At 41.2% G+C, this 24,868-nt stretch overlaps 2 protein-coding genes, 1 long non-coding RNA gene and 1 pseudogene across 8 annotated transcripts; 2 read left to right on the forward strand and 2 right to left on the reverse strand.

Annotated features, from left to right (window-relative positions):
- Positions 1–4,853: 4,853 nt before the first annotated feature.
- On the forward strand, positions 4,854–8,362 carry icmt (isoprenylcysteine carboxyl methyltransferase). Of its 2 annotated transcripts, none has more exons than XM_046398218.1 (5): positions 4,854–5,043; positions 6,064–6,152; positions 6,477–6,646; positions 7,096–7,313; positions 7,750–8,362. In XM_046398218.1, exons 1-5 carry the CDS (start codon positions 5,011–5,013, stop codon positions 7,927–7,929), a joined length of 690 nt encoding a protein of 229 aa, XP_046254174.1. In that variant the 5' UTR covers positions 4,854–5,010; the 3' UTR covers positions 7,930–8,362. The 2 variants fall into 2 exon arrangements, with proteins under 2 accessions (XP_046254174.1, XP_046254173.1); XM_046398217.1 differs by having other exon boundaries at positions 4,867–5,229.
- Positions 8,363–8,456: 94 nt separating this feature from the next.
- Positions 8,457–11,629, reverse strand: LOC124064034. 2 transcript variants are annotated; one of them, XR_006844205.1, is made up of 3 exons: positions 11,530–11,629; positions 9,081–9,124; positions 8,457–9,028 (listed from the first exon to the last, which is right to left on the reverse strand). It is a non-coding gene; the product is annotated as an uncharacterized LOC124064034 (long non-coding RNA). The 2 variants fall into 2 exon arrangements; XR_006844204.1 differs by lacking the exon at positions 11,530–11,629 and having other exon boundaries at positions 9,081–9,268.
- Positions 11,630–14,077: 2,448 nt separating this feature from the next.
- On the reverse strand, positions 14,078–14,186 carry LOC124064051 (annotated as a pseudogene).
- A 2,003-nt stretch (positions 14,187–16,189) lies between these two features.
- On the forward strand, positions 16,190–20,665 carry LOC124064033 (60S ribosomal protein L22). 4 transcript variants are annotated; one of them, XM_046398223.1, is made up of 4 exons: positions 16,190–16,280; positions 16,943–17,050; positions 19,155–19,279; positions 20,471–20,665. In XM_046398223.1, the coding sequence occupies exons 1-4, from the start codon at positions 16,269–16,271 to the stop codon at positions 20,613–20,615; spliced, it is 390 nt and encodes a 129-aa protein (XP_046254179.1). In that variant the 5' UTR covers positions 16,190–16,268; the 3' UTR covers positions 20,616–20,665. The 4 variants fall into 4 exon arrangements, with proteins under 4 accessions (XP_046254179.1, XP_046254180.1, XP_046254182.1 ...); XM_046398224.1 differs by having other exon boundaries at positions 16,254–16,280; positions 16,946–17,050; XM_046398226.1 differs by lacking the exon at positions 16,190–16,280 and adding an exon at positions 16,341–16,358.
- Positions 20,666–24,868: the final 4,203 nt, after the last annotated feature.

Here is a 24,868-nt window from a genome sequence, read left to right on the forward strand (position 1 = left end):
GAGAAATGTTTTGCAATTTTTTGTTTTTTTCTCTCTCTTTTACATTCATCATCTATGTCGCTCGCCCATTGGTTTTTCATGATTTTCTCAAGAACCGTTTGTCGGATCTTATTAATATACCCTGGGTGTCCATTGGGCTCCACGTAGGGAGCAGCCATTTTGTGTGCTGACTATATGAGCAGCTGTGCACGTTACCATAGAAACAGGCCCACTCCATGCACCAGCCCTTCCCTTCCCTTCAAGATTCAATAGTCTTTATTGTCATTATGCAAGCATAACGAAATTTTGTGCAGATTCTCGGCTTAAAAGCACACTCATAAATAGCAGCAGAAAATTAAAATTGCACACTTAAGAAAAAAATATAAAAATATAAAATACAAAATGAGGTAGATAAAGTACACTTAGTGCCAGTCTATGGTATGCTGTGTGTGTGTGTATGCGGCTGGACGGGGGAGGGTGTATGTGTGAGGTCCTGTAGCGGGGTGGGGCGTGAGTGTGTCACTGTAGGGGGGTTATTGCTTTTACAGCTCTGGGGTAGAAGCTGTCCCTGAGTTTGTACCGCCTTCCTGATGGAAGTGGTACAAACAGTTCGTTCCACGGATGGGTGGGATCTGTGGCAATGCGTCTTGCCTTCTTCTGGACTCGGGCAGTGTAAACTGAGTCCAGATCTGGTAGACTGCCGCCCACAATCCCCTGTCCACTTGGGCTAAGTCCTTCCGGTCCTGTGCTGTGCAACTGCCATACCACACAGTCACACTGAGACACAGGATGCTTTCAATTGTGGCTCTGTAAAAGTTCACAAGCAGCTGAGTAGACAGTCCAGTCCGTTTCAACTTCCTGAGAAAGAAAAGCCATTGTTGGGCCTTTTTCACCAGGTGTGAGGTGTTCACTGACCAGGAGAGGTCAGAGGAAATGATGAAGCCCAGGAACTTAATGCTGTCCACCCATTCAACCGCCTCCCCAAGTATACAGACGGGAGCGTGATCGGTCTTCCTGGACCTCCTGTAGTCCACTATGACCTCCTTGGTCTTGCTGATGTTCAGGATGAGGTTGTTCCTGGAACACCACTGTGTCAAGTTCTGGACCTCATCTCTGTAGTGGGTCTCATCATTGTTAGATATGAGATCCACCACAGTGGTGTTGTCTGCGAACTTAACGACCCTGTTTGTGGGGTGGATAACAGAGCAGTCGTGTGTGTAGAGTGTGAATAAGGCAGGGCTGAGTACACAACCCTGCGGCATGCCAGTGTTGAGGATCAGTGGGGCAGATGTAGACTCCCCTATCCTCACCACCTGGGGCCTGTTGGTGAGGAAGTCCCTGTTTCAGGAGCAGAGTGAAGCTGACAGACCCAGGTTGTGGAGCTTCAGGGCCAGCATATCCAGTTGGACGGTGTTGAAAGCCGATCTGAAGTCCACAAATAGCATCCTAACATATGTGTTAGGATGCTGCAGGTGAGTCAGGGCCGTGTGAAGTGCTAGAGAGACGGCATCCTCCGTAGAGCGGTTCTCCCTGTAGGCAAACTGCAGACTGTCCAGGCCAACAGGGATGGCGTCCTTGATGTATCTCAGGAGGATCCTCTCGAAGCACTTCATAATAACCGGGGTCAGAGCGACAGGTCATGGTTGATTTCTTGGGCACAGGCACAATGATGGAGGTCTTCAGGTGCAGTTGCAGGACGAGAGTGCTCCTCAATGCGCTGCTTGTACCTGTGTTTTGCCAGCTGGATGCCCTTTTTCAGTTCATTCCGGGCCCTGCTGTAAGCCAGTCTATCTCCTGACCTATAGGCTGCTTCCCGTGCTTTTAGCAGGGGCCACACTGTGCCGTCTACCCATGGTTTTTGATTAGGAAATACTGTGATTGTCTTTGTGGATAGGACAGTGTTGCGTTCGCTAGGTTGCGGGTGAGACACGGGAAAGCCACGGGTGATTAGTAGTAACAGGTGAACAAGTGGGAGGTTCACTTACCTGGTTGAAGCATGGGCCAGTAAACAGTTGAAACGTAGACAAGTAATCCAATAGCGGCAAACTAGAATCCGGTAATGAACGAGCACGGGCTATAAGCGGGTACGAGCACTAGTTTGGCATGTTGTCTCGTCAGGAGAGATGCGCCACCGGTAAGCTGCTGTTTACATTCTTTCAGCTGCGGTTTAAGTTTGTCTGTTGTTTGTGTTGCCGCTGTGCTGCCGTGATGCGGTTCATGTGCTTGACAACTGTTACTTTGGTCACGCTGATAAAACATTCTTAGCGGACTGTTGATTAACGTTGCCGGTTTCATAGTATCCGTGTCTGTTTGAATTGTAGCGCTTTCACCGTCACATGAGTACACTTCCTATTTTGCGGTGCTGGTTGGGTGACGTAGTTGCTTGTAATTGGTTGTATTCCCGCTCGCAATGCAGGCTGGGTAATGTAGTCAGTCGGTTAATACTAATAATGAATTGCTATGCTCTGCTTTACTATTTAAAACTACATTCACTGGTTGCATTTAGGACAGCACTTTTAGGCTATTGATTTAATAAGTATGCATTGTGGTTTGTGTGTGGCAATACAAAGTTTAATGTTAATGTACTTTGCTTGGTCATTCAATTAACACACTATTTATATTGTGCTATTTAAAATGCTTAATAATGCTTACTGATTATTGCAATTGATGGATATGTATTTATATGAATTCATACAGTATATTTAGTCTATATTTGTGTGTTTTTATATGGATATATTTTTGTATTATTCAGAGTTTATACAGTATGCTTACTTGGCTTTCAATATTGCTGTTTACATCATAGCCTTTTTATTCTATAGGTTTATAACCTACTGCAACCTACTGCAAATTTGTGGCAACTACTGCCTACTGCTATTTGTGGATGTTATCAGTGGATCAAAAACTTAAAACTGGAAAATCAAACAAAGTAAATAAAGACCACAAAGAGTTATAACAACGTGTCCTCTCCTGGCGCCCCGTTCGGTGGGGAGAATCTTAAAGAACCAAACAGACAGCATCAGTACAGAAGTGAACATAGGACAACACAGCTGACGTGTATTCCTCCAGGTCAGCGTCTGCTTTGAACACTCCCCAGTCTGTGTGCTCAAAGCAGTCCTGTAGGGCTGAGGAAGCCTCCTGAGTCCACACCTGGATGGTTCTGGTGGTGGGTTTGGTCCTGCAAATCAGAGGTCTGCAGGCACGGAGATGTGATCTGACATGCCCAAGTGAGGAGCTGCTACAGCCTTGTATGCCCCTGGGATGTTACAGTAGACCTGATCCAGTATATTGCAGTCTCTGGTCGGAAAGTTGATGAATTTGTGGAATTTGGGGAGAACAGCCTTTAATTCCACATGGTTAAAGTCCCCAGCCACGATCACAGCCGCCTCTGGATTAGTGTCCATTTGGCTGCTAATCAGGTAGTATAGCTCCTCTAGCGCTAGCTTAGCGTTAGCCCTCAGTGGTATGTCGGTCGCTATGATCATGACCGAGCTGAGTTCTCTAACCAATTTAAACGGTCTGCACTTCACTGCAAGATATTCCAAGTCGGGGGAGCAGAAAGTTCCTATTATGTTCGTTGCTGTACAGCACGAGTTGTGAATGTACAGCGCCAAACCTCCGCCTTTGGTCTTGCCTGAGGTGCCCCGCTAGCTCCACCACTGCATCGGGGATGTTTTTATCCAGCCAGGTCTCGGTGAAGATCGCCACACAGCTGTCCGTCTTACGTGAGATGATCCTCATTCGAATCTCGTCCAGTTTGTTGACGAGTGACCCGGCATTGGCGAGGAGGAGACTGGGCAGAGCTGGTCTGTGTGGGTTAGCATGTAGCCTAGCTCCGCTTACCCCGCTTTTGTTTACGTTGTCTCCTCCGTCTCCAAGGCCACAGAGGGGGATGGCAAGAGCCTCTGTGGTCCGCTGCAGCTCTGGTGGGATAAAATCCAGCTTTGGGGGTGCAAGCAGTCCGTAATTTTTCCCCAATTCCCACAATTCAGCCCTTCCGTACTGAATTAAGGCTTTGAGTGGTAAAAACAGTGATCACAAACAAAAACATGAATAAAAACACAAAAAGCCGAGAGCCTTGAGCCGCTGCGTGCACCCGCGCCACCATCTTGGGAAACTTTACCCCTTTTCAGCCAGGGAGGGTCACAGAGCAGAGAGCAGAGAGAGAGAGGGGGGCTTATATTTTGAAAATCTGTGTGTATACGTGTGTGTGTTTGTGCGTGTGGACGTATTTGCATGTCGTCGTGTGTGTATCGTATTAATATACACTGGGTGTTCCTTGGGCTCCATGTGTTAGTAGTGGGAGCAGCCATTTTGTGTGCTGACTACAACTGTTTCAATATTAATAGCTGCAACTCTGTTGAGCAGCTGCGCACATTACCATAGAAACAGGCCCCCTGCTCGCCCCAGCCCCTTCCTTCCCTGTCAGCCAGGGGGGGTCACAGAGCAGAGAGAGAGAGAGAGACAGAGCAGAGAGAGAAAGGTGCGACAAAGAGAGCAATGTTTTGCGATTTTTCGTTTTTTTTCTCTCTCTTTTACAATCATCATCTATGTCTCTCGCCCATCGGTTTTTCGCGATTTTCTCCGTTTCACCGTTTATCGGATAGGAACAAAAGTCATAGCACACTATTCCCGATATGGCCACACGTCTGGTAAAAGTTTCAGGACACTCACGCAAAAGCTGCGGGACTAGTTACGCGCCAAAATTTTGTCCGGAAGTAGGAAAATAATAAGAAGTATGAGCAATAGTAATAGTGGAACAATGCACTCAAATGTATGTGGCTTTGCATTCAGCCCAATTCTAGTGCATTGGCCCACTAATAATAATAAGAAGAAGAAGTATGAACAATCGTAATAGTGGCAATAGGGAAGAATAATCATAACAATAAGGTCCTCGCACTTTAGTGTTCAAACCCTAATAACCTTTAGTGAACGTTCGACTTGTTTTTGATTTGTCTGGCTTTCCATACACCCGGGAAATGAGACGAGAGACTTTAGCTGTCGCGAGAGTTCCTGCAGCTCAGTATTTCCATCATGGCAGGCAGTAAGTTGGTGTTAGAAGGAAGAGTAAGTATAAACGCATTTATCTTAGGGCTCAGCGTCGTTGTAACCCCATTGATCAGAACCTGGTTTGGTCATCTTGACTGGGTCTTTGATTATCTTACGGAAACTTCGGGGAAAATAGCGATTTGCATCCACATTGCAGTTATCAACGGCCTTTTATTAATTGTATACAGGGGACCTCTATACAAGGTAAGCACTGATATTGGGTAGTTTGTCAGCTTCTTGGCTTGTTTCTGTTGTATCTCAATTCGAGTAAAGCCCAAGTGAGATTTGTAGTGTTGTTCAGCAGTAAAGTATTATCTATCATGGGCTAAGGTGAATGTTTCCTGGGGTCTGACATAACTTAGTTAGCTATTTCAACTTTGATGTTGTACTGTTATTTTGGTAAATAATTTCCGAGCTAGCTAGCAAAGCTACATACCGGTATTTACGTTGGTTAATCTTATTAGCTTGAAAGAACCGAGACAGATGGTATCGATGCGCTCAAAATAGTCTAACGCATATGGCGTTGAAGCTGCACTGACTCTCCCTTTTTGCCTTTTGGAATGTTTAATTGTAATTTATAAAATCCTTGATAGGTTTTTGGTGTTCCGGAAAAGAACAAGAACCCAGTGTAGAAAAGTTATTATTCATTATTAGCTTGTTTCGAATGTAATTTGCTTTTGAGATTTGTTAGATGTTCTGCGTGATCCACTAATACTATTACTAGTAACACTGTAGTTAAACTTAAAATTGGTTTGCTATAAACTGCTGTTTAAAGATTGTGGGAAAAGCAACCGAATTTAAGAGTTGACTCTAATGAAATAAAATATTCAATATAATGTCAATATAATGCCAGGTATGGGATTTCATCAACAGATAATACATCATTAAAATGCCAGTGTGCCAGTGTAGGCCGCTCTAATTTGCGCTTAGCAATGCGAATTAGCAGTGCGGACAAATGATCTGTGAGAAACTGGTTTTCCTGTAGGTAAAGCATTCTGTTTTGATTCAGGATAACCCGAGTGTCCAAACTCGTTCTAGGTTGCTGTGAGGGCCTGTTTTCTGGGAGTTACTTTTGGCTGTGGCTTAATTATAAGTTTCTCTGAGACCACCTGGACACACTTTGGTTGGTATGTACATTTGCTCAGATGTCACTAGTCATTTAGGAGGATCAGTTTATTGATTTAAATAACATGATACTGCTGATGTAAGTCATTGTCATTTTATTTTTTCAAGCTTAACCTTTTATCAGTGCTTTTGTAAACAGTACCCCATAACATTCCCCTGACTTTTTTTTTGTGTATTTTTACACCATTGAATCACTTTGCTAAATGTTCACCACTATAGAGATATGCTGTGAAGCAGGGCATGTACCATATTTTGACAGCAGTGTGTGTATTTTGTAATCTAGCCCTCTTGCAATGAACATGTGTAGTAATGATGCCTGTCTTTAGGTACATGTGCTCCCTGTCATTCTTCCACTACTCTGAGTATCTGGTGACAGCCATCATCAACCCTCGCAGCTTGTCACTGGACTCATTCCTGCTGAACCACAGTGTGGAGTACACCTTGGCTGCCATCTCATCCTGGGTTGAGTTCACGGTGGAGAAGCTGACAGTTCCAGGTTGGTCTGTTAACAATGCTGACTTAATCATCATTATTTTGTTCACTGCACACACAATGCTCCTCAGATGTGAGGTTTGTATTTGAACTGTTTTGTAAAAATTAGGTGTTATACCTGGTAGATCAGCCTTTGCTGAAGTTGTACAAGTACAGAGGGAAATTCTGTGAGAGAAAGTTAGAATATTGAAGGTTGATATGTATACAGTTGATGTAGAGAAGAGCAAATATTAAGTTTATTCCACATCTTAGTCAGTTCTTGAAACTGTATTGAGTTTGATTAAAGCCAAACTAGTTTCGCCCTCAGTTTTCACCCTCCTTCATTTTGAAAGGAATTCATATAGTCTGTTATAGATTTCACACCTTCATCTGGACATACACAGTGAAGTGTGCAAAATCTTGTGTTCTTGCACATGCAGTTTTCATGAGTTATCAGCATATCCTCTCTCTCAGAGCTGAAGCAGCTGAACTGGTTGAGCTTCGTGGGTCTGCTCATGGTGCTATGTGGTGAGGGCTTGCGTAAGGCAGCCATGTTGACGGCTGGCTCAAACTTCAACCATATTGTCCAGAATGAGAAGGCTCAGAGCCACGTGCTGGTCACCAGCGGGGTCTACGCCTACTTCAGACACCCCTCCTATGTGGGCTGGTTCTACTGGAGCACAGGAACGCAAGTAAGCTCCAACAGCTCTACTCCACCTCATGTTCAACTCATGTTGATATGGCTGTAAATTGACTGTACTTATGTAGTGCTTTTCTAATCTGACCATACAGTATGACACACATCACACATACATTAATACATTGGTGGCAGAGGATACCGTGATAGGTGCCATCAGGAGCAATAACCATTGGGAGAAATTTTTTGCGTTTAGTTTAACCAACAAACTTCCAGTTAGTGACCACCTGTTCTTCCTCCTGAGCCACAGGCACCCCTCTAAAATACTTTTATATCATACATATCACACACGATTAACAATGATATTAATGAATCCTGCCAAACAATGATGGTGCATGAATGTCTATTAACTGATTGATGAAATGTTTATAATAAGGGTGTGCCACCCTTTGGTTACGAGGGAACATTTCTCACATTCCGTTGTGTTGCAGGTCATGCTGTGTAACCCAGTCTGTATACTGGGCTACGCAATAGCTAGCTGGCGGTTCTTCCGGGAGCGTATTGAGGAGGAGGAGCTCTCCCTAATCCATTTTTTTGCTGAAGACTATGTGGAGTACAAGAAGAAGGTTCCCACTGGGCTGCCCTTTATTTCAGGCATCCGTGTCAACTAATCCTAGGAGATGGATGCTTGATGTAACAGACTTGAAGCACTGAAGCAGGTCAGACCTGGTGAGTGTGTGGTGTCTGCCATGGCAGCTGCCCTCCGAAGGGAAACCACACAGCTGGCTGAGAGCCTGTAGCTCGCAGACATAGACGTGACATCTGGGATAGCAGCAGGGCTGTTGTTTTTCTACCAACTTCTAAAATCCAGTTAATGCCCTACATTGTACTATATTTATGCCAATAACAGCCACTCCACCTGTTTCAGTGGTGTTTCTGTTTGCATGCTTAGTATTTTCACTGATGACCTATGTTAAAGGAACTGGGCCATTAGGTATCATCTATCAGCAGAATTAAATGACAGTTTTCTGATGTTTTAATGACAATGGTTTGGAGACATTTGAATTACATAGGTAATTCACTAGAGAGAATTTTTTTCCTTATAAATGATGAGATTATCAATATTTTCAAGAACCTGCCACCACTATCCCTACTTTAGTCAAAATTCATTATTCCTAAATTTAGCAATGTTTAAGCCTAAATGCTGAAAGGAATACTCCACTGAAAAGCTCTTCTTTAAATAGCAGTCAGACATCTGCTTTAGTGTACTTTTCCAGTCTATTTATTGTCCAAAATCTGTTCCCACACATAGGCAAACCTAGTCAGAATAATTAAGTCTATTTAGTTCTGATCATCTCCTGTTTTATTGCTGCATTTCTCAGATCTGTGTATATCTTGTTGAATTATGCAAGATAAAGGACAAGTGGTTGTATCCTTGGTTCAGTTTTGGATCAGGTCTCTCTTTGTTTCATTTCATTTCTTACTGTGTTGTCTTGAAAGGCTTCTCTGAAAACTACACTATATAGACAGAACAATTGGGCCTCCTGACTATTATACCAACAAGGACCTTAATGGCATTGAATTCTAAATACATAGACAGCTTTGCAGCTACAACAGCTTCCACTCTTCTAGACAGGCTTTCCACAAGATTTTTTGCCCATTCATGCAGTAGAGCAATAAGTCAAGAATGGATATTGGATGAAAAGGCCTTGCTTGCAGTCTCCATTGCAGCTCATCCCAAAGGTCTTCAGTGGGGTTGAGGGCCAGGCTCTGTGCAGGCAAGTTCTTCACACCAAACTCATCCAACCTTGTCTTTATGGACCTTGCTTTGTGCAGTTGGGCAGTCATGCTGAAACAGAAAAGGGCCTTCCCCAAACAGTTGGAACCATAGCATTATCCAAAATGTCTTGGTATGCTGAAGCATTAAGATTTCCCTTCATTGGCAGTAAGGGCCAACCCCTGAAAACCAGCCACTTCCCAATATTTTTGTTGGTATTAGTATACTTTACAGAAGGAAGCAGCTCCTGCAGCATAATCAATCTGGTTTCTCCACACCTGAGCTAAATATAGAACTTCATGTCAAGCCATCACTTCCTCATAGCTCCAACGGGAGCTGCCTGTTTAGGGTTGATTTTAAACAACAGTTAACATACAAAGCTTAATTTTTTCAGGATATTTGTTGAGTGTGCCTTATAATTTTGTCCTGTTCAAAGATGTGAAAGCTGTCCCAAGAAAATGGACCACAGAACACAAAAGGTATCCACTAAAATCAGAGTTGCTTGAAATCTTCTGGAGCTAGTAGCTCTTGAGCATAGGATGACTTGGTGCATCCTGTGGCAAAGGGAACAATAGGTGACATTACAGGCTAAAATTCGTCAGTCACAAACTTTGTCATGAGGCATAATCGATAATTACAAGATTTGTATCACTGGAGAAATGAAGAGTTGTCTGTTTTGTAGCCTCATCTATGTTTTTGTTACTATTTAATATATATATGTAAATCATTAGTTGTCCTTTTCTCCTTTCATTTTCATGCGTCATTCGACATGTCAGACTTTGAAACCAAATCTGAGTTTTATATTGGTAAACCCGAATAAGGCAAAGAGAGAAGGTTAAGGTTTGTGAGCTTTTTAACAATGAAACCTTCACTGGGTAACATTTCAGAAAAGTTTTCTTATGAAGAATGTCCATGAATACACTGTTTTTGGAAGATTGTCTTGGTCAGTTTTTGTACATACTGTATGTATATTTACTCTATATTTCATTGTCCATGCTAATGCTTAAGAACCAACCAAAAGCAGCATGACACCGACCTAATATTACTTATACAGAACATGGTGAATTTTCACTCAGTATGGTATTTGGAAGTGTTAGCTTTATACCTACTAACTTTTCACTTAAAATTCTGTATGCTTTATTTTTAGTATGGTAACTATGGGTCTGTCAGAACCTTCCATCAGCAGAGTTATCACATGAACAAGTACAACACTTTGACAGTACCCTCTTCTGTCTTGTTTCCACTGTTTATCACAGTCCACAGTGGGGATGGTTATTGTTAAGATTTTAGCGGTACTACTACTCTTACCAGTACTGCTTATCAATCCAGTACTATTATTGATATTCTTATCAGTATTTTTTTATTTGTTTTAAGAGGAAAAATAGAAGAGTAAGCAAATGAAAAAAAACATTAACATTGCTTTATCATATGTACTGTATATAAATGAACTACCACTTGCATTGTAAAGCCCTTTTGGGCTTGGCTTTGGCTTGGACCAGCAGCAGTAGACAGAGGGGTGGGTTGGTTCATTGTAGCTGCAGCTTTAACAAGAAAGTTACAAATTCTGGAAGAGTTTATAAATTCACTATGCCTATCTGATCTCAGATCAGAGTACTGTCACAGATTTTACTCAGGATATAACCAGTAAAATATGATGCATTATCATTATTTATTGAGCTATCTATAAGTTAATGTGGAAATTGTACTGATAATACATCATTCTTTACAAAAATAAGCTGAATGCTGACAGTATTCAGTATTCTTACTGTGTGTTAGTTTACCTTTAGCCACAAACCATTTCGGATCGAATTTATTAAAGCACCCACAACAGTCAGCTGGTTAACAGCTATTGTTATTCATTAAATCTTTTTCGTAACTTGGTTAACTCCGCCTAAGCCAAATACAGATGAACTCCAAGCATGCCTGTTGAAAACTGTGGTTGTGCGCAAATACGTGATGTACTTTCCCTAGATGTTTTCGACAGCTTGCTCATGTTTCCATCCACACAGGTGACCTGTTGCACTTGCAGCAACTAACCCTGTCGGCATCGAGTGTGGTGAAGTTTAATCACGTTTTTGTCCGTTTTCTCCGCCTTGTGTGTGTGCTGCACGCTGTTGCTCCTTTCACTCAGGCTCCGACAAGAGAGCTCTCTTCTGGACTGGGAACAGCCATAATGCATCATAGAAAAAAAACGCCTTAATCAGAAACGGGATTGGTAAGTAGAAATGTTCAAGAAAACAAAAAGTAATGTGTATGAAACCTGTCTGTTAAATCTCTCCAGTATTGAAAGCACAAATGATATTGTCGGAGCTTATTGATCATCCGAACTTAACAAATTTAGACTCGGTGTCTGTTTGATATGCTGCGGGGTGGCTTGATCCATAGAAAACTATGGAGTCCAACAGTCTTTGCAAAAGTACACACCAACTCAATGTTTCTTTTGGTGACCTCAAGTGTCATTACCATTGATGTATTACAGTTTCTCTGTACTTACGCTTATCCTTGGGCAGCAATTTTGAATATGGATCAATGTTGCCTGCTCTGAATCCAGCTACCGGGGGTGGGCTAGAAGGAGCTACACTTGACCGGTCTGCAGCGGCTGCTGGGTGCTGGCTAACTACAATTACTGAAGACTTTGTTTCCATGGTGCAGAGCCACGTTTCTAATTCACCAAGCCTTGCCTCCAGCGCTGCAAAAAAACTGTTACATTTACTGTTCTCACTAAAGAAGGCAGAGGAATAGCTAAACATCTGACACACTGAGCACAAGAGTGAGAGAGATAGAGAAGCCATCCCGAGTAAACAGGCTAAGCTAGCTAGTGGAGTTTAACGAATGCTAAACGATTGTAAGTTTAGCATGAAAATCACTCAAGTGAGTAAGTGTTGTGTAACACCAGTAATACACAACAACAGGAGTGTCTGTGTACACTCCCAGGTGTTTGTATTCCTCTACAATGTCCACAGCGGTCCCCTGGATGAAAACAGGTGTCACCAGAGCCTTGGTCCTCCTCAGGTCCACTACCAGTTCCTGGATTTTTTTCACATTTAGCTGCATATTGTTTTGCACACACCAAGTGACAAAGTTGTCCACTGTAGCCCTGTACTCAGTCTCATCACCCTTGTTGATACATCCAGCTGAGTCATCAGTGAACTTCAGGGGTTGGTGGTTGTTGGCAGCTGTCAATGTGGGTTTGGGTCACATTGTAAAATCGATTGAAATCCATTGACACTGTAGCCCTGACCAGTCAGTCATATAAATAAAAAAACAAAACTAAAATGAGGTAGTGAATATATGTTGGATAAAACGTGAGGAAAGTTAGTGTCTTGTGTGGGAGTTGAGTATCCAAACAGCCCACAGATAAAAGTTGTTTTCTGTATGTTCTGCTTTTGATACTCCTGTATCTCCTTCCAAGGGTAGCAGGCTGAGCAGGTGGTGTTCAGAGTTGAGGTGGTCAGAGAGGATCTTTCTGGTCCTGGAGAGGCATCGAGAGCTGGCAATGTGATCGAGGGAGGGCAGAATGCAGCCAACTGTCTTTTCAGCTGACTTTATAACTCTCTGCAGCTTTTTTTTGTCAGCTGCTGTGCAGCCAGTGCACCACAGTCCCCAGAAATTTAAAGGTGGATACCCTCTCCATGCAATCACCTTTGATGTGGAGAGCGGCAGTCCATGACCACCTCCCTAGTTTTTTTGGTTTTGAGAGTCAGGTTGTTCCTGACTCGCCACTCTTTCTGCTGCACCTCATCCCTGTAAGCCATCTCGTCTCTTCCTGTGATGAGCCCCACCACATGGTATTGTGTGCAGATTTAATTACTGTGTTGGTGAGGTGGATGGGAGTACAGTTGTGGGTGTAGATGACATACAGGAGTATGCCAGCACACAGCCAGTGCTGAGCATGAGGGTGGAGGAGCTGTGGGCACAGACTCAGTAAGCAGTTTGTGAGGTAGTTTTTAATACAGGCCTGTGTGGCAGGGGGGCTCCAGGGCAGCTAGCGTGTCTATGAGGATGTCAGGGATGATGGTGTTAAAAGCCAAACTGTAGTTGATTATGGGCATTCTTACTGAGGTTCCTGGACATTCCAGAGGCAGGTTTTGATGGGGTGTAACATGAGCCTCTCAAAACACAACGACCCCTGATCTTAATGCGATAGGCCTGTAATTGCTGAGGTTACTCAGGTTTACGGTAGCAGACTTGAAACAGGGTGGTACCATGGTGTGTATCAGGGAGATGTTAAAGATTTTGATACGGACTGCTGAGAGCTGATCAGCACAGGCTTTGAGTACTTTTGCAGGTACTCCATGAGGTCCATAAACTTTCTTTATGTTCACAAACCCAAGCACACTACTTGATGTTCCTAAAGTGTGTGTGAGTGTGGGTGGGTGTGCAGTCTGTGGGGGCAAATATCAAATGAATCAAGAACTGGAACTACCAGCAGGTTAAATAAACAATCAAACATGACAACTATTAGGCTAGGCTACTGCGCAAGTAGGCCTGTCAGACTTGCTGTATGACTTACAATGTATTCAACAGATATTACTTAAAATATCTGATTTGATATCAATAATGAACAATGTCCATCATCCACTGCACAGCGCCATAAATAGGCAGAGGTGCACGTTCACCGATGGGCTGTTGTCTCTGTCCTGCTCAATAGACAGGTTGAGGAAGTCCATTGTCCCTCAGGCCATTGGCTACGGCTCAACTTCTCCCTGTGAGGATGGAATTGGACTGTGTGACTGGTTGGTTCACATTGCACATTTTCTTCATTACTTTCTCACTCAATGAAAGAATGAAAGATGAAAGTGACGTATTTTGTCATTGGAGGGAACTCACTCCAACGAAATTTGTGCTCTGCATTTAACCCACCCAAGTGACGTGCACACACACAGCAAAGTGGGCGACCGCGTGCAGCGCCCGGGGAGCAGTGGGGGTTAGGTACCTTGCTCAAGGGTACCTCAGCCATGGACACCAGTACGGGGAATCGAACCAGCGATCCACCGGTTACGGGTCCGACACCCTAACCGCTGATTCACGACTGCCCCTAAAGCTTACGGCACCTGGTATTTCCAGGCGGTCTCCCATCCAAGTACTAACCAGGCTCGACCCTGCTTAGCTTCCGAGATCGGGCGTGTTCAGGGTGGTATGGCCGTAAGCCTAATTGTTTGTATGGCATTGGACTGTTTTTATTCTATTATTGTTTTTATTTTTTTTTTTATACTTTATATTTTTGTACTTTATACTTTAATGCTTACTGATTTGTGTTTTTTGTCTTTGTACTGATGCTACTGAATAGGAGTACTGAATTTACCCTGGGATCAATAAAATATCTATTTATATGTCTGTCTAAAATAGTATTCATTATTACATCATGTCTTAATGAGACTTAATTCTGTGATAAGGCCTATCAGTTTCACTTTCTTATCTATGTGCACTGCTATTGACTGGGGGCTACACAACCACTGTCCAAATGGTCCGAAAGATCCAGAATACATCAAAATAAGGAAATACAGTACAGTCAGGGGGCACAGTCCATGCAGACCAAACACTTTGAGTGGGTCATAAATGATTATTGAAAGGGACTATTTTTTCATTACATTTTTTAAAGAAAATCCTGCACATCCCACATGGCAAAAAAAATATATGAACCTATATGTTTTTTATCTATGCTACATATATTTTTCAACATATATGCACATATTTGAAATTGCCCCCCTACTATTTACATGTATGCTATACATACATGTGTGCATATATGTATGTATATGTACATATAGTTGAAAGACATATGTTGGAAAATATATGTTAATATATTTTCTTTCCATGTGGGACTGTATAGTGAAAAAGGTGTAAAGAGCATGATGCAACAACAGTGCCGCTCTGCTGTTGCATCATGTACATCTATCCATCCAGTCTGATAAGCTGGAAGACTGAGTTTCCATTTTCAGGGGACTGAATAAGATACAGACATTTGGTTGTTTGATTATTTAATCTTATTCCACTTCCTGTTACAGATTTGAGATATAATTGAAAGCTCCAAAAATGTAGTAATTGTACCTTTAAATCTGTTATGTTATACATAGTGTTTCCAAGGTCTAGAATGAACGTCCTTACTGAACCATATACTTATGTTTTGTCAACTATATGTGGATATTTTTTGAAATGTTCTTTATCGTGGGGGGAATATATGACAACACTACGATCTTAGGTTGCATAAAATATTTTAAAGTCCACTTACTGTAATGAACTTAATTTGTTAGGCCGTGATGTAGCAAAATTCCAGCAAAAGAGAGGAAAAACTTTTATGAATGTAAACAGTGGCCAGTGGCATGGAGTTACCAGGATCAGCCGAGGTCATTGGCTTTGCTTCCACGTTGGAAATGAGAAAACTCTCGCCCCATCGTTTTTTTACCGAAGCGATCACGTTAACGATTGTGGCAGTTAACGACACAGCACGTTTGCACCATGTTTAGCTTGCTAAAACGACAGAACACAAGAGCAGCGTCTCGCATGCAGCCGGCGTAATCACACTTTTCAATTGCAAGCATATTCCACAATGCATTGCGATCTCCCCACTCCGCTACGTCACACTTTCGAGCCCTATAGCCTTCTCAACCGGGTGTCTCGGTTCGGCTTTATGAGTCCGTAGTTCGCCCGTCGCCCCAATATGGATCGAGTTGATGACAGATGATAGAGAGTGAGGCCACTTTAAAAATTGCTGCACGCAATAAAACAATCAAAAACTATTGTCTTATACGTTGAATTTTATTCTGCAAACCTCAATCTGCGTTGAATTAAATACATTACATACATAGGAATTATGTATGACATATATGCACCTGACTGTGGCATATATGTGGATATATATGTCATATATGACACACATATTTCCTATATATCTACATACATGCACATATATGACCCTAAATATGGCATATATGCAACATATATTCTGCATATATTTGGATATATGTTCATATATTTCCTTTCCGTGTGGGTTACTGCAAGGACAGTGCAAAAACACAGATAACAAACGTTATTTGATTTAGGCAAGACAACCCCTATTCATTTCCGATGTATTTCCATTCTACACGCTGTTTAGTATTTTCTGACAATCTCAGTTGAGAAAGGTGAGGAAAAAAATCTTAATCACAGATGGACGGATTCAATCAATAATTCGGTGTTTGACTTGTAACGCATGCGCAAAACCTGCTCTTTCTTTCTGCTAGCTTCTCCGCCATGGCTCCTATTGTAAGTAAAATCGTGTGTTGATATATCCACCTAGTTTGCAGATTTCCCTGTGTGAAAGCCAGAGAAGTGAACAACATGGTACGGCAGTGATGTTCTTACGATCATGGTCAAAATGCAGGGTTTGAGTTCGCCTTTTAAGTGCTTTTATGATCATATATGTAGCTGGGGTTGTCTGTGGCCTGGAGCTGCCTTACAGCTAACTTGGAGCTAGTGGCGGATTTCCAGCCCACCACGTTGTTAACTCTGCTAACGTGTCCGAACTGCTGAAAGACAGCGGTTTGTCTAGCAAGTTGAGCAAATTAATAGTTAAAGAAGCGGTTCATAACCAGTGAGACAACGTTTTGTTGTTTTGACATCTGAACGTTAGATGGAATTAAAACAATACTCATAGAGAGGTTTGTTTTTCTTCTGGAAAGTCAAAGCTCTTAAGCATAAAAGCTAAAAGGATTTATCATCGATGCTTCACAACGTTGAAAACACGTTGCTGTTTAATGAAAGTGTGGATCCTTACCGCATTTTTAATTTAAGCAGCCATGTGCTTGAAATTATGTCTGTCGTGACGCTCTAAATTTACGTGTCTAGAATTGGGAGGAGTTCAGGTTTTTCTTTAGCTAACTGCTAACCTGACTGTTCAGCCAGGTAAAGTGTTGTTTTGTTAACAGAAGAAGCCCAACACCGCCAAAGGTGGTAAAAAGAAGAAGCAGGTCCTGAAATTCACACTGGACTGCACCCATCCTGTTGAAGATGGCATCATGGATGCTGCCAACTTTGTAAGTCCACCACTCATCTGATGTTCATGATTTTAGTCTATTTAGCACAAATTAAATACAGTCAACGTGATTTGGTTAACAGTTTGATGGCATACTGACCATCAAGAATTTATTGTGGTTTTACTATCTAAATTTTTAATTATCATTCAAACCATGTTTGATTACCATGAAAAACTCAAGGTAAATACTGTCAAACCTAAATCAAAGTTACCAAAGGTCTCCAAGACATAGACATGCAGGCAGCAGCATGCATTGTCTGTTTGCATCATTGAAAACACACTAGAAGGCAGTGATATACTGCCTTCTACTTAACCTATACTGTTTCCTTCTTGTCTGCAGATTTCAAAGTATCATAAGATGAACTTTATTGATCCGACAGTGGGGAAATTCACTTGCCGTGGCAGCTCACAAGAACAGAAAAAGAGTGCAAACACAGTTACAAAAAATATAGAGATAATAACAATTTACAAGTGAACACAGTGCAATATACAGCTATATACAGGTCCTCATAAGGGAGGAAAAGAGGACTAGATTGTTGAGTTGTATAGTCTAACAGCAGTGAGAATGAAGGACCTGCTCCTTCCTACACTGAGAGTCTAGCAGTCTACTGCTTAAGGAGCTGATCAGAGGCAAAGGATAAACTTTGTGTAGTATGCAGTTTTCCACTGACATGAGTATTCCTGTCTAATTTTTCCATAAAGACTGATGCATATAATTGTTACAAGATTATCATGGTTCATAGTGCATGTGAGTGTGCTGGGGGCTGCACACAGGGCAGACAATGTTGATGATTGGAACAGGTATCGTTGCAGGTATCGTAAAAACAAAATAAAAGCTAATATAAAACTTAAAGAGTAAAGAAACACTTCAGGTTGTGGTAACACTCATCAGATATAGCTGGTATACACATCTGTATAGATCAAAATGAGGGCGAATCTCTCACTCTTTTTGCAAAACATACAGAAGAAGGTCACAGTGACCTTCTTGAATACCACCCTCTACCTCACAGAAAGCAAGGCAGCCTAATTCATAACTCGTGATGTAATACATGGTGTGGAAAATGTTGTTGTTTGTCTGATTTATTTGCTAACAGCCAGTCAGTAATGTAGATGTAATCTCCATATATGGGCCAGGTTTATTGTTTACCTTATTTAGTGTTAAGTCCCAAACTACTTCATACAGCTCCTTGCTTTTCTCTTCATATCACTTCTTACCTCTGGTCACTGACTGCATGCACACCGGGTTTCCCCATTCTGCATCTTTCTTTTCTATTTTTTCTAGCTCTATATGTGTCACCCAAAAATGCAACTTAAGTTTTTTTCACCTGTGATTGAATTTTCATGTAGCAGGTGAGCCACATACGGAGGACACTTGTTAACGACTTGTCCTATCAAAACAATCCAAACTAACATGGTACCGATCCTTGACATTGTTCAGCTGCTGGATGCGTGATTTCTGTGGGTAGCCAATCAAAACATATTGTTCATTTAAAATCCAGCAGTTGCGGAATTGGTTCTAAGTCTTTGATGGGATTTTTCTGTATTTATTTTTATTTAAGTTGAAACACGCACACATGCAACATACACATGCACACAGGAGCAGTGGGCTGCACCAAGCGCCCGGGGAGCATATATTGGGGGTTAGCAAGGGTTAAGTGCCTTTAAGTGGGGACATTATCACTTCCACCACACTCAAATTTTTCCTGCCCATCCGGTGGGAGAATCGAACCAGCAACCTTCCGATCACAAGCCGCTTCTTCAACCTCTAGGCCACGGCTGCCCCCAAATGTTATGTCAATTGTTGGCCTCATTGCAATAACCCACTGTCTTAAAACTCAACAACACAAAATAGAATGTGTATTGTATTTTATGTCAGTATTATTCAGACCATTTTAAAAATACAGTGCTAAAACTGGTAACTAATTACAAATAATAAAAGCACATAATAAAAAAAAAATGTTTTAATGTGTTTTTATCCGTAATCCAAATGAATGCTGAATTTTCCCCGAAATGAATGTTATTACAGTATGAAAACCAATTAATAGAATTAATATTTGTGTTAGGTAATCCTTCAGAGTGTGCTGTTTTCACAATTGTGTTTCCAGGAGCAATTTCTTCAGGAACGCATCAAGGTGAACGGGAAAGCCGGCAGCCTGGGTGGTGGTGTGGTCTCCATCGAGAGGAGCAAGAGCAAGATTACAGTGTCCTCTGAGGTGCCCTTCTCCAAACGGTAAGAAATTATACACATGTTTATATGGTAAACTGCACTATGAACTCTTGGGTAGGTATGCACCGATCGACTGGCCAGAGACTGAATAGGCCAGTTTTGAGTGTTCCCTGTCCATACTGGAGACTGGCTGGTAAATCACCTGTATCTCAGATTCACTCCATTTTACACATGCACAGATTACACAGAGCGGCACAGTCATAACGTGACAGCTGCACGCCAAAGGTTTGTGTCTACAGGATATGCTTTACATTCACTATGTGAAACGCATTGCATTCTGTAAGTGGCACGTTGCTTTTCAAGAGAAGGGCCGCCGAGCTCATTTGCATGAAGTTGAATATTTTCACAGATGTATTTTCATGTACATATATCTGTGGTAAGAAATAAATATACACAAGCATTAGTGTTTAATAAACTTAGCTCAGTCATCTGAGAGAAGTTTAGCTCTTGCAGAGCTTCCATCTAATCAGGTCACACCTCTTGTTTGTCACTCTTTAACAAGTTATATTTGTTTCTTTTCTTTTTTTTATTTTATCAAACTCTTTGGAGTACTCTACTTGTATGTGCTTTTTTGATGGGAGCTGAGAAGATTGATACTTGAATTGTAAATTTGAAGCTGTAAAGTCACGACAACTGTTTTGTGCCACATGTCATATATGCAGTGATTAGGGTTGCTTTCCATCAAACCAGTATGCTGTGGTATAAAAATGTACAGTTGGCATACCATGTACCTACATCTGTGGTATCAAACTTTACCATATAAGTGACTCAAAAATATTTCAAGTTTACAAGAAGTCTCATGTCATTCCCTGATTCCAGTTTCTTAATTGTCTCTGATGTACTGCTTTTCTGTCACAATAAACTCAATTTTTTACACTATTGGTCAAACACAGCATTTGAAGAGATAACCTTCACTTTATTCACATTACCGAAAGCACAAATTTTCTGAAAAAAACTGTACATTTTATGAAATCATGCACAAATGACAAATATAGCCAAGCAAACACGATGTTGCATGAAATTATGTTTTATTTAATGTGTTGGTGTAAAATTTGTTATTACAACCAAAGGAAAGTAAATATTATGTGACATTGATGGTGAAATGGTACTAAACTAACAACATACTGAATTTTGACTGAATAACTTGGGATACTGGAATCCCTGTCCCCACTGTTTTTATCTTCTCTGTTGCAGATACCTTAAGTATCTGACCAAGAAGTACCTGAAGAAGAACAATCTTCGTGACTGGCTGCGTGTTGTGGCAAACACCAAGGAGAGCTATGAGCTGCGCTACTTCCAGATCAACCAAGATGAAGAAGAAGAGGAAGATGAAGATTAAACTGCCCATTCATCGTATTTTGTACATTTAAATAAATGTTGTTTATTGTACATAAGTTAGTCCTTAGTGATTTTTTTTTTGTTGTTGTTGTTTGACTGACTTTTTATAGATGGATATAGTTAGGGGTTTGCAAAACGAAAATTTTAGATTATGATTAATATTGAATAATCTACTTTTCAGATAAATGGTAAAGATTGTGGTACTTAATGTTCTCTGATGTTATCTGTGGGATGCGAACATGCCAAATCAATGGTGTAGCCAACTAAATGGCTATGCTGATTGGACAGATTGCTTGAGTTATTGTAAGTAATTCAACATGATGTACAGCTACCAACATGAAAGTTGAGCTTGTGCAAAAAACTGAACCATTTTGAGTGCGATACTGTAAGAGTGCCCCAATTGATAGGCTATGAATCTTTAGTCAAGTCAGCTTTATTTGTATAGCCCATTTTTACAAGCAGTTTGTCTCAAAGGGCTTAACATAACATCAGCAACATCCTCTGCCCTTCGACCCTCACATCGACTAAGGAAAAACTCCCAAAAAAACCTTTAACAGGAAAAAATGGAAGAAACCTCAGGGTGAGCAACAGAGGAGGGATCCCTCACCCAGGACGGGCAGACGTGCAATGGATGTTGTACAGGCAGGAAAGCAGTTAACAACATGAAAATGACATTACTAAAAAGACAAGTAAAACAAAATCTCAACTGTTTAGTTTCACTTTTGCTACAACCTCAATATGACTTAAACATTTCACAAGACTGAAATTATAATAATGAAATTACAATGAACTGCTGTAACATTCAAGTACTTTTTTTTTTTTAAACACATTTTATTGGTTTTCCAAACATAAACAGTACAAAACACAGAAACAACCCCCTCCCAACCCCCCCTATCAGACAGCACATGTACTACAAAGTTTTACCAGAAGAAAGAGAGAAAAAGCAAAACAAAAACAAAAACCAAGAAACAAAGCAGTTACATCATGTGATATCAATGACATAAAGTTGGAAAATAATAAGGTAACCAGGAATAGATAAAAGTAAAATTAGAATAACTAAATAAAATGAAATATAGAATTAAATGAACAGAGTATAATAAATAGATAAATAGTGGGAAATAAATAATAATTAAATTAAATTAAATTAAATTAAAATGAAAAATAATTACAGTTCTGGTTTGATTCCAGTCAGTATTTAACCACGAGTTAAGAGTAAACAATCATTATCACAGCCTATTATCCCTGCACTGGGGAAGTCCTATTCCACTCAGAAAAATGTCTGCCCATCATTAGCAGATTTTTCAGATCTGCAGGTATATAATCTAAAAACGGTGTCCAGACTTTTATAAATAACTCATCTTTGCCCTTCACAACAGCTTCCAACCTTTCATGAGGGAGGGTATTAAAGATCTCTCTGTACCAAAAGGTGATAGTAGGCGGAAGAGGTTTGATCCAGTTTTGTAGTATACATTTTCGGGCAGCAAGAAGGAGTTTTTCAAAAAGCTTATAATGTGATGTAGTGAGATGTAGATCTCTAGAGGGCAGGCCTAAAAGGAAAACCCCTGGGTCTTTTTTAATTTTTTTCTTAAATATACCACTGAGTATCTTTGAGATAAGTGACCAGAATCTGGAGATCAGTTTACATTCCCAAAAATAGTGAAAAAATGTTCCTCTTTCCAAGTTGCACTTGGTACATAGAGGGGAAATGGAACGGTCAATTTTGTTTAAAATAATAGGAGTAATATATAGCCTGTGAAGTATCTTGTACTGAGTTTCTCTCAGTCGATTACAGGTAGATGTGGACTTGATCAGGCGTATAGCTGACAGCCAGTCATCCTCTAGATATTCGTTATTCAAGTCTTTTTCCCATCTATGAGATATGTCTGGTAAATGGTAAGTGACAGAGGAACCCAGAAGCAAACAGAATGATGCTATAAAATGTTTTCTATCTTTGCGCTCTTGAAGAAACCTCTCGATATCACTATAAGAGGTGTTGGTAGAGAAAGAGGCGGTCTGTGAAGATACAAAATGTCTAATCTGTAGATACCCAAAAAAATGCTGTTTGGGGATGTTGAATGTTTCTTGTAACTGTTGGAAAGATAGAAAAGTATTATCCCTCAATAGATCGCCGATTACATGTATTCCCTTATCCCTCCAAAAAAGGAATGTAGGTGAATTAACACCTGCAGGAAAGTCAGGGTTGTGGGTTATGGGAGACAGTAATGATTTTGCACTTCTTCTTCCCAGGTATTTGGATATATCACGCCATATCCTGATACTGTTGTAGATAATAGGATTACATTTTATTTCCAGATGTACCTTATTTGCTTCACAGGTGATTAAACTCCACAGGGAATGAGGGTGGCAAGCCCAATCATCAATACAGGTCTCTCTCTTAATATATGAATGTAACCACAGCCAGAGGTGGCGTGCATGGCAGGCCCAGTTATAAAACAGTATATTAGGCATAGAAAGACCAGTGTTTGTAGGTAATTGTAATATCTTAAGTTTCTGCCTAGGTTTTTTGCCTTGCCAGATAAAGTTGGAAAATGCCTTCTCTAGATCTAGGTTATTTTTTTTGGATAGATATAATGGTAGCATTTGTAAAGGGTATAGGAGTCGAGGGAGCACATTCATCTTAATGAGACTAATTCGGCCAAACAGGGATAGGGGTAAATTCTGCCATCGCTCCAGGTCTCTTTTGACTGCGGTACATATAGGGGTAAAGTTCAGTTTTTGCAGATCTCTCAGGTCCGAGGACACCTTTATCCCTAAGTAGGTAAAGCCAGATCTTGACCACCTGAAAGGAAAGTTTTCCTGAACATCTGTAATATCTAGGGTTCCCAGTGGCATAGCTTCAGATTTATTAAAATTAATTTTATAGCCAGAGATATTACTAAACCTATTGAAGATCTCTATAATTGTTGATATTGAAAGCTGAGGAGAGGATAAAAACAAAAGAATATCGTCTGCATATAAGGCAATTTTATGTTCCTCATGTCCTATTGTTATTCCCTTTACATCTGTTAAGAACTATATATGGAGAGAAGGAGGATCCAGGTGCGGGTTCTCACTGAGAGATTTATTAGTACAAATAACCAACAGAAGGTGTCCTCAAACGGAGGGTAGAAATACAACAAAAGGTGTCCTCAACGGAGGGTAAAAAGTACAACAAAAGGTGTCCTCAAAAGGAGGGTTTAAACACAACGAAAAGTGTCCTCAAACGGAGGGTTTCAGAGGGGAAAAAACACCACGGAGGACGCCGTCACTGCCGGGCGGGGAACTGGAGCTGGCGATCTGAAAGAAATAGAAGATCAGGAGACGAAAAGGTTTCTTTTTCAGGAAGAGTGCAAAACATTTGCCGAGTACTACCGCGAAGGAAAGCTGAAGAACTGGCGGCTAGTGGATGCAGACCAGGTCCTTAAATAAGGAGCGGAGAACAGGAAACAGGTGTGTTAAATGACACAGGTGATGGCACTCAGCTCCACTTCCCCGTCCCGTCGACACGGCTGTCCCCGGCGTGCCTGAAGGAAAAAGAATAACAAAAAACCAAAACAAAAAAGATAGCCGAATATTCGGCCACAATCCTAACAACATCAGTATGAAGTCGAATAGTTTCAGCTAATGGTTCTAATGCTAAGGCAAAGAGGAGTGGGCTGAGGGGGCACCCTTGGCGGACACCCCTTGCTATTGGGAAGGGTTCGGAACGTCGCCCGTTAGTTATAACAACACCTGTAGGTGAGTGATATATGGTTTGGATCCATTTAAGGAAGTCCCCCCCTAGGCCAAATCTCCCCAATATGTCAAACAAATAGCCCCACTCAACCCTGTCGAAGGCCTTTTCTGCATCTAGAGAAATGGCCAGAGCCTTCTGTTTATATTGAGAGGTAAACTGTAAAATATTCAAAAGCCTTCTCACATTGCTAGCTGAATAGCGCCCACAAACAAATCCCGATTGATCTGGATTTATCAAAATGGGGAGTAATTTTTCCAGGCGTCTGGATAAAAGTTTTGACAATATTTTGCTGTCTACAGAAATCAGACTGATCGGTCTATAGGAACCACATATGTCAGGTGGCTTATCTTTCTTTAAGGTAACCGAGATATTAGCAGTGTTTAATGTGGGGGGGAGACAACCCCTATTAAAGGAATCCAAATACATGTCTGTTAAAGGACCAACTAGTTCTTGTCTGAATATTTTGTAAAATTCCGGGTCGAAACCATCCGGTCCTGGAGCCTTGCCTCCCCTAAGAC

This window comes from Scatophagus argus, chromosome 8 (assembly GCF_020382885.2).
Source record: "Scatophagus argus isolate fScaArg1 chromosome 8, fScaArg1.pri, whole genome shotgun sequence".
Lineage (NCBI taxonomy): Eukaryota > Metazoa > Chordata > Actinopteri > Scatophagidae > Scatophagus > Scatophagus argus.

Bases quoted from the DNA above. Each gene is read 5' to 3' on its own strand.
- icmt (XM_046398217.1), top strand. From the start codon at position 5,011: ATGGCAGGCAGTAAGTTGGTGTTAGAAGGAAGAGTAAGTATAAACGCA. The intron at 5,230-6,063 runs GTAAGCACTGAT...AACTCGTTCTAG, and splicing joins ACAGGGGACCTCTATACAAG to GTTGCTGTGAGGGCCTGTTT. The intron at 7,314-7,749 runs GTAAGCTCCAAC...GTTGTGTTGCAG, and splicing joins ACTGGAGCACAGGAACGCAA to GTCATGCTGTGTAACCCAGT.
- LOC124064033 (XM_046398222.1), top strand. From the start codon at position 16,370: ATGTTCTTACGATCATGGTCAAAATGCAGG. The intron at 16,400-16,942 runs GTTTGAGTTCGC...TTTTGTTAACAG, and splicing joins GATCATGGTCAAAATGCAGG to AAGAAGCCCAACACCGCCAA. The intron at 19,280-20,470 runs GTAAGAAATTAT...TCTCTGTTGCAG, and splicing joins GAGGTGCCCTTCTCCAAACG to ATACCTTAAGTATCTGACCA.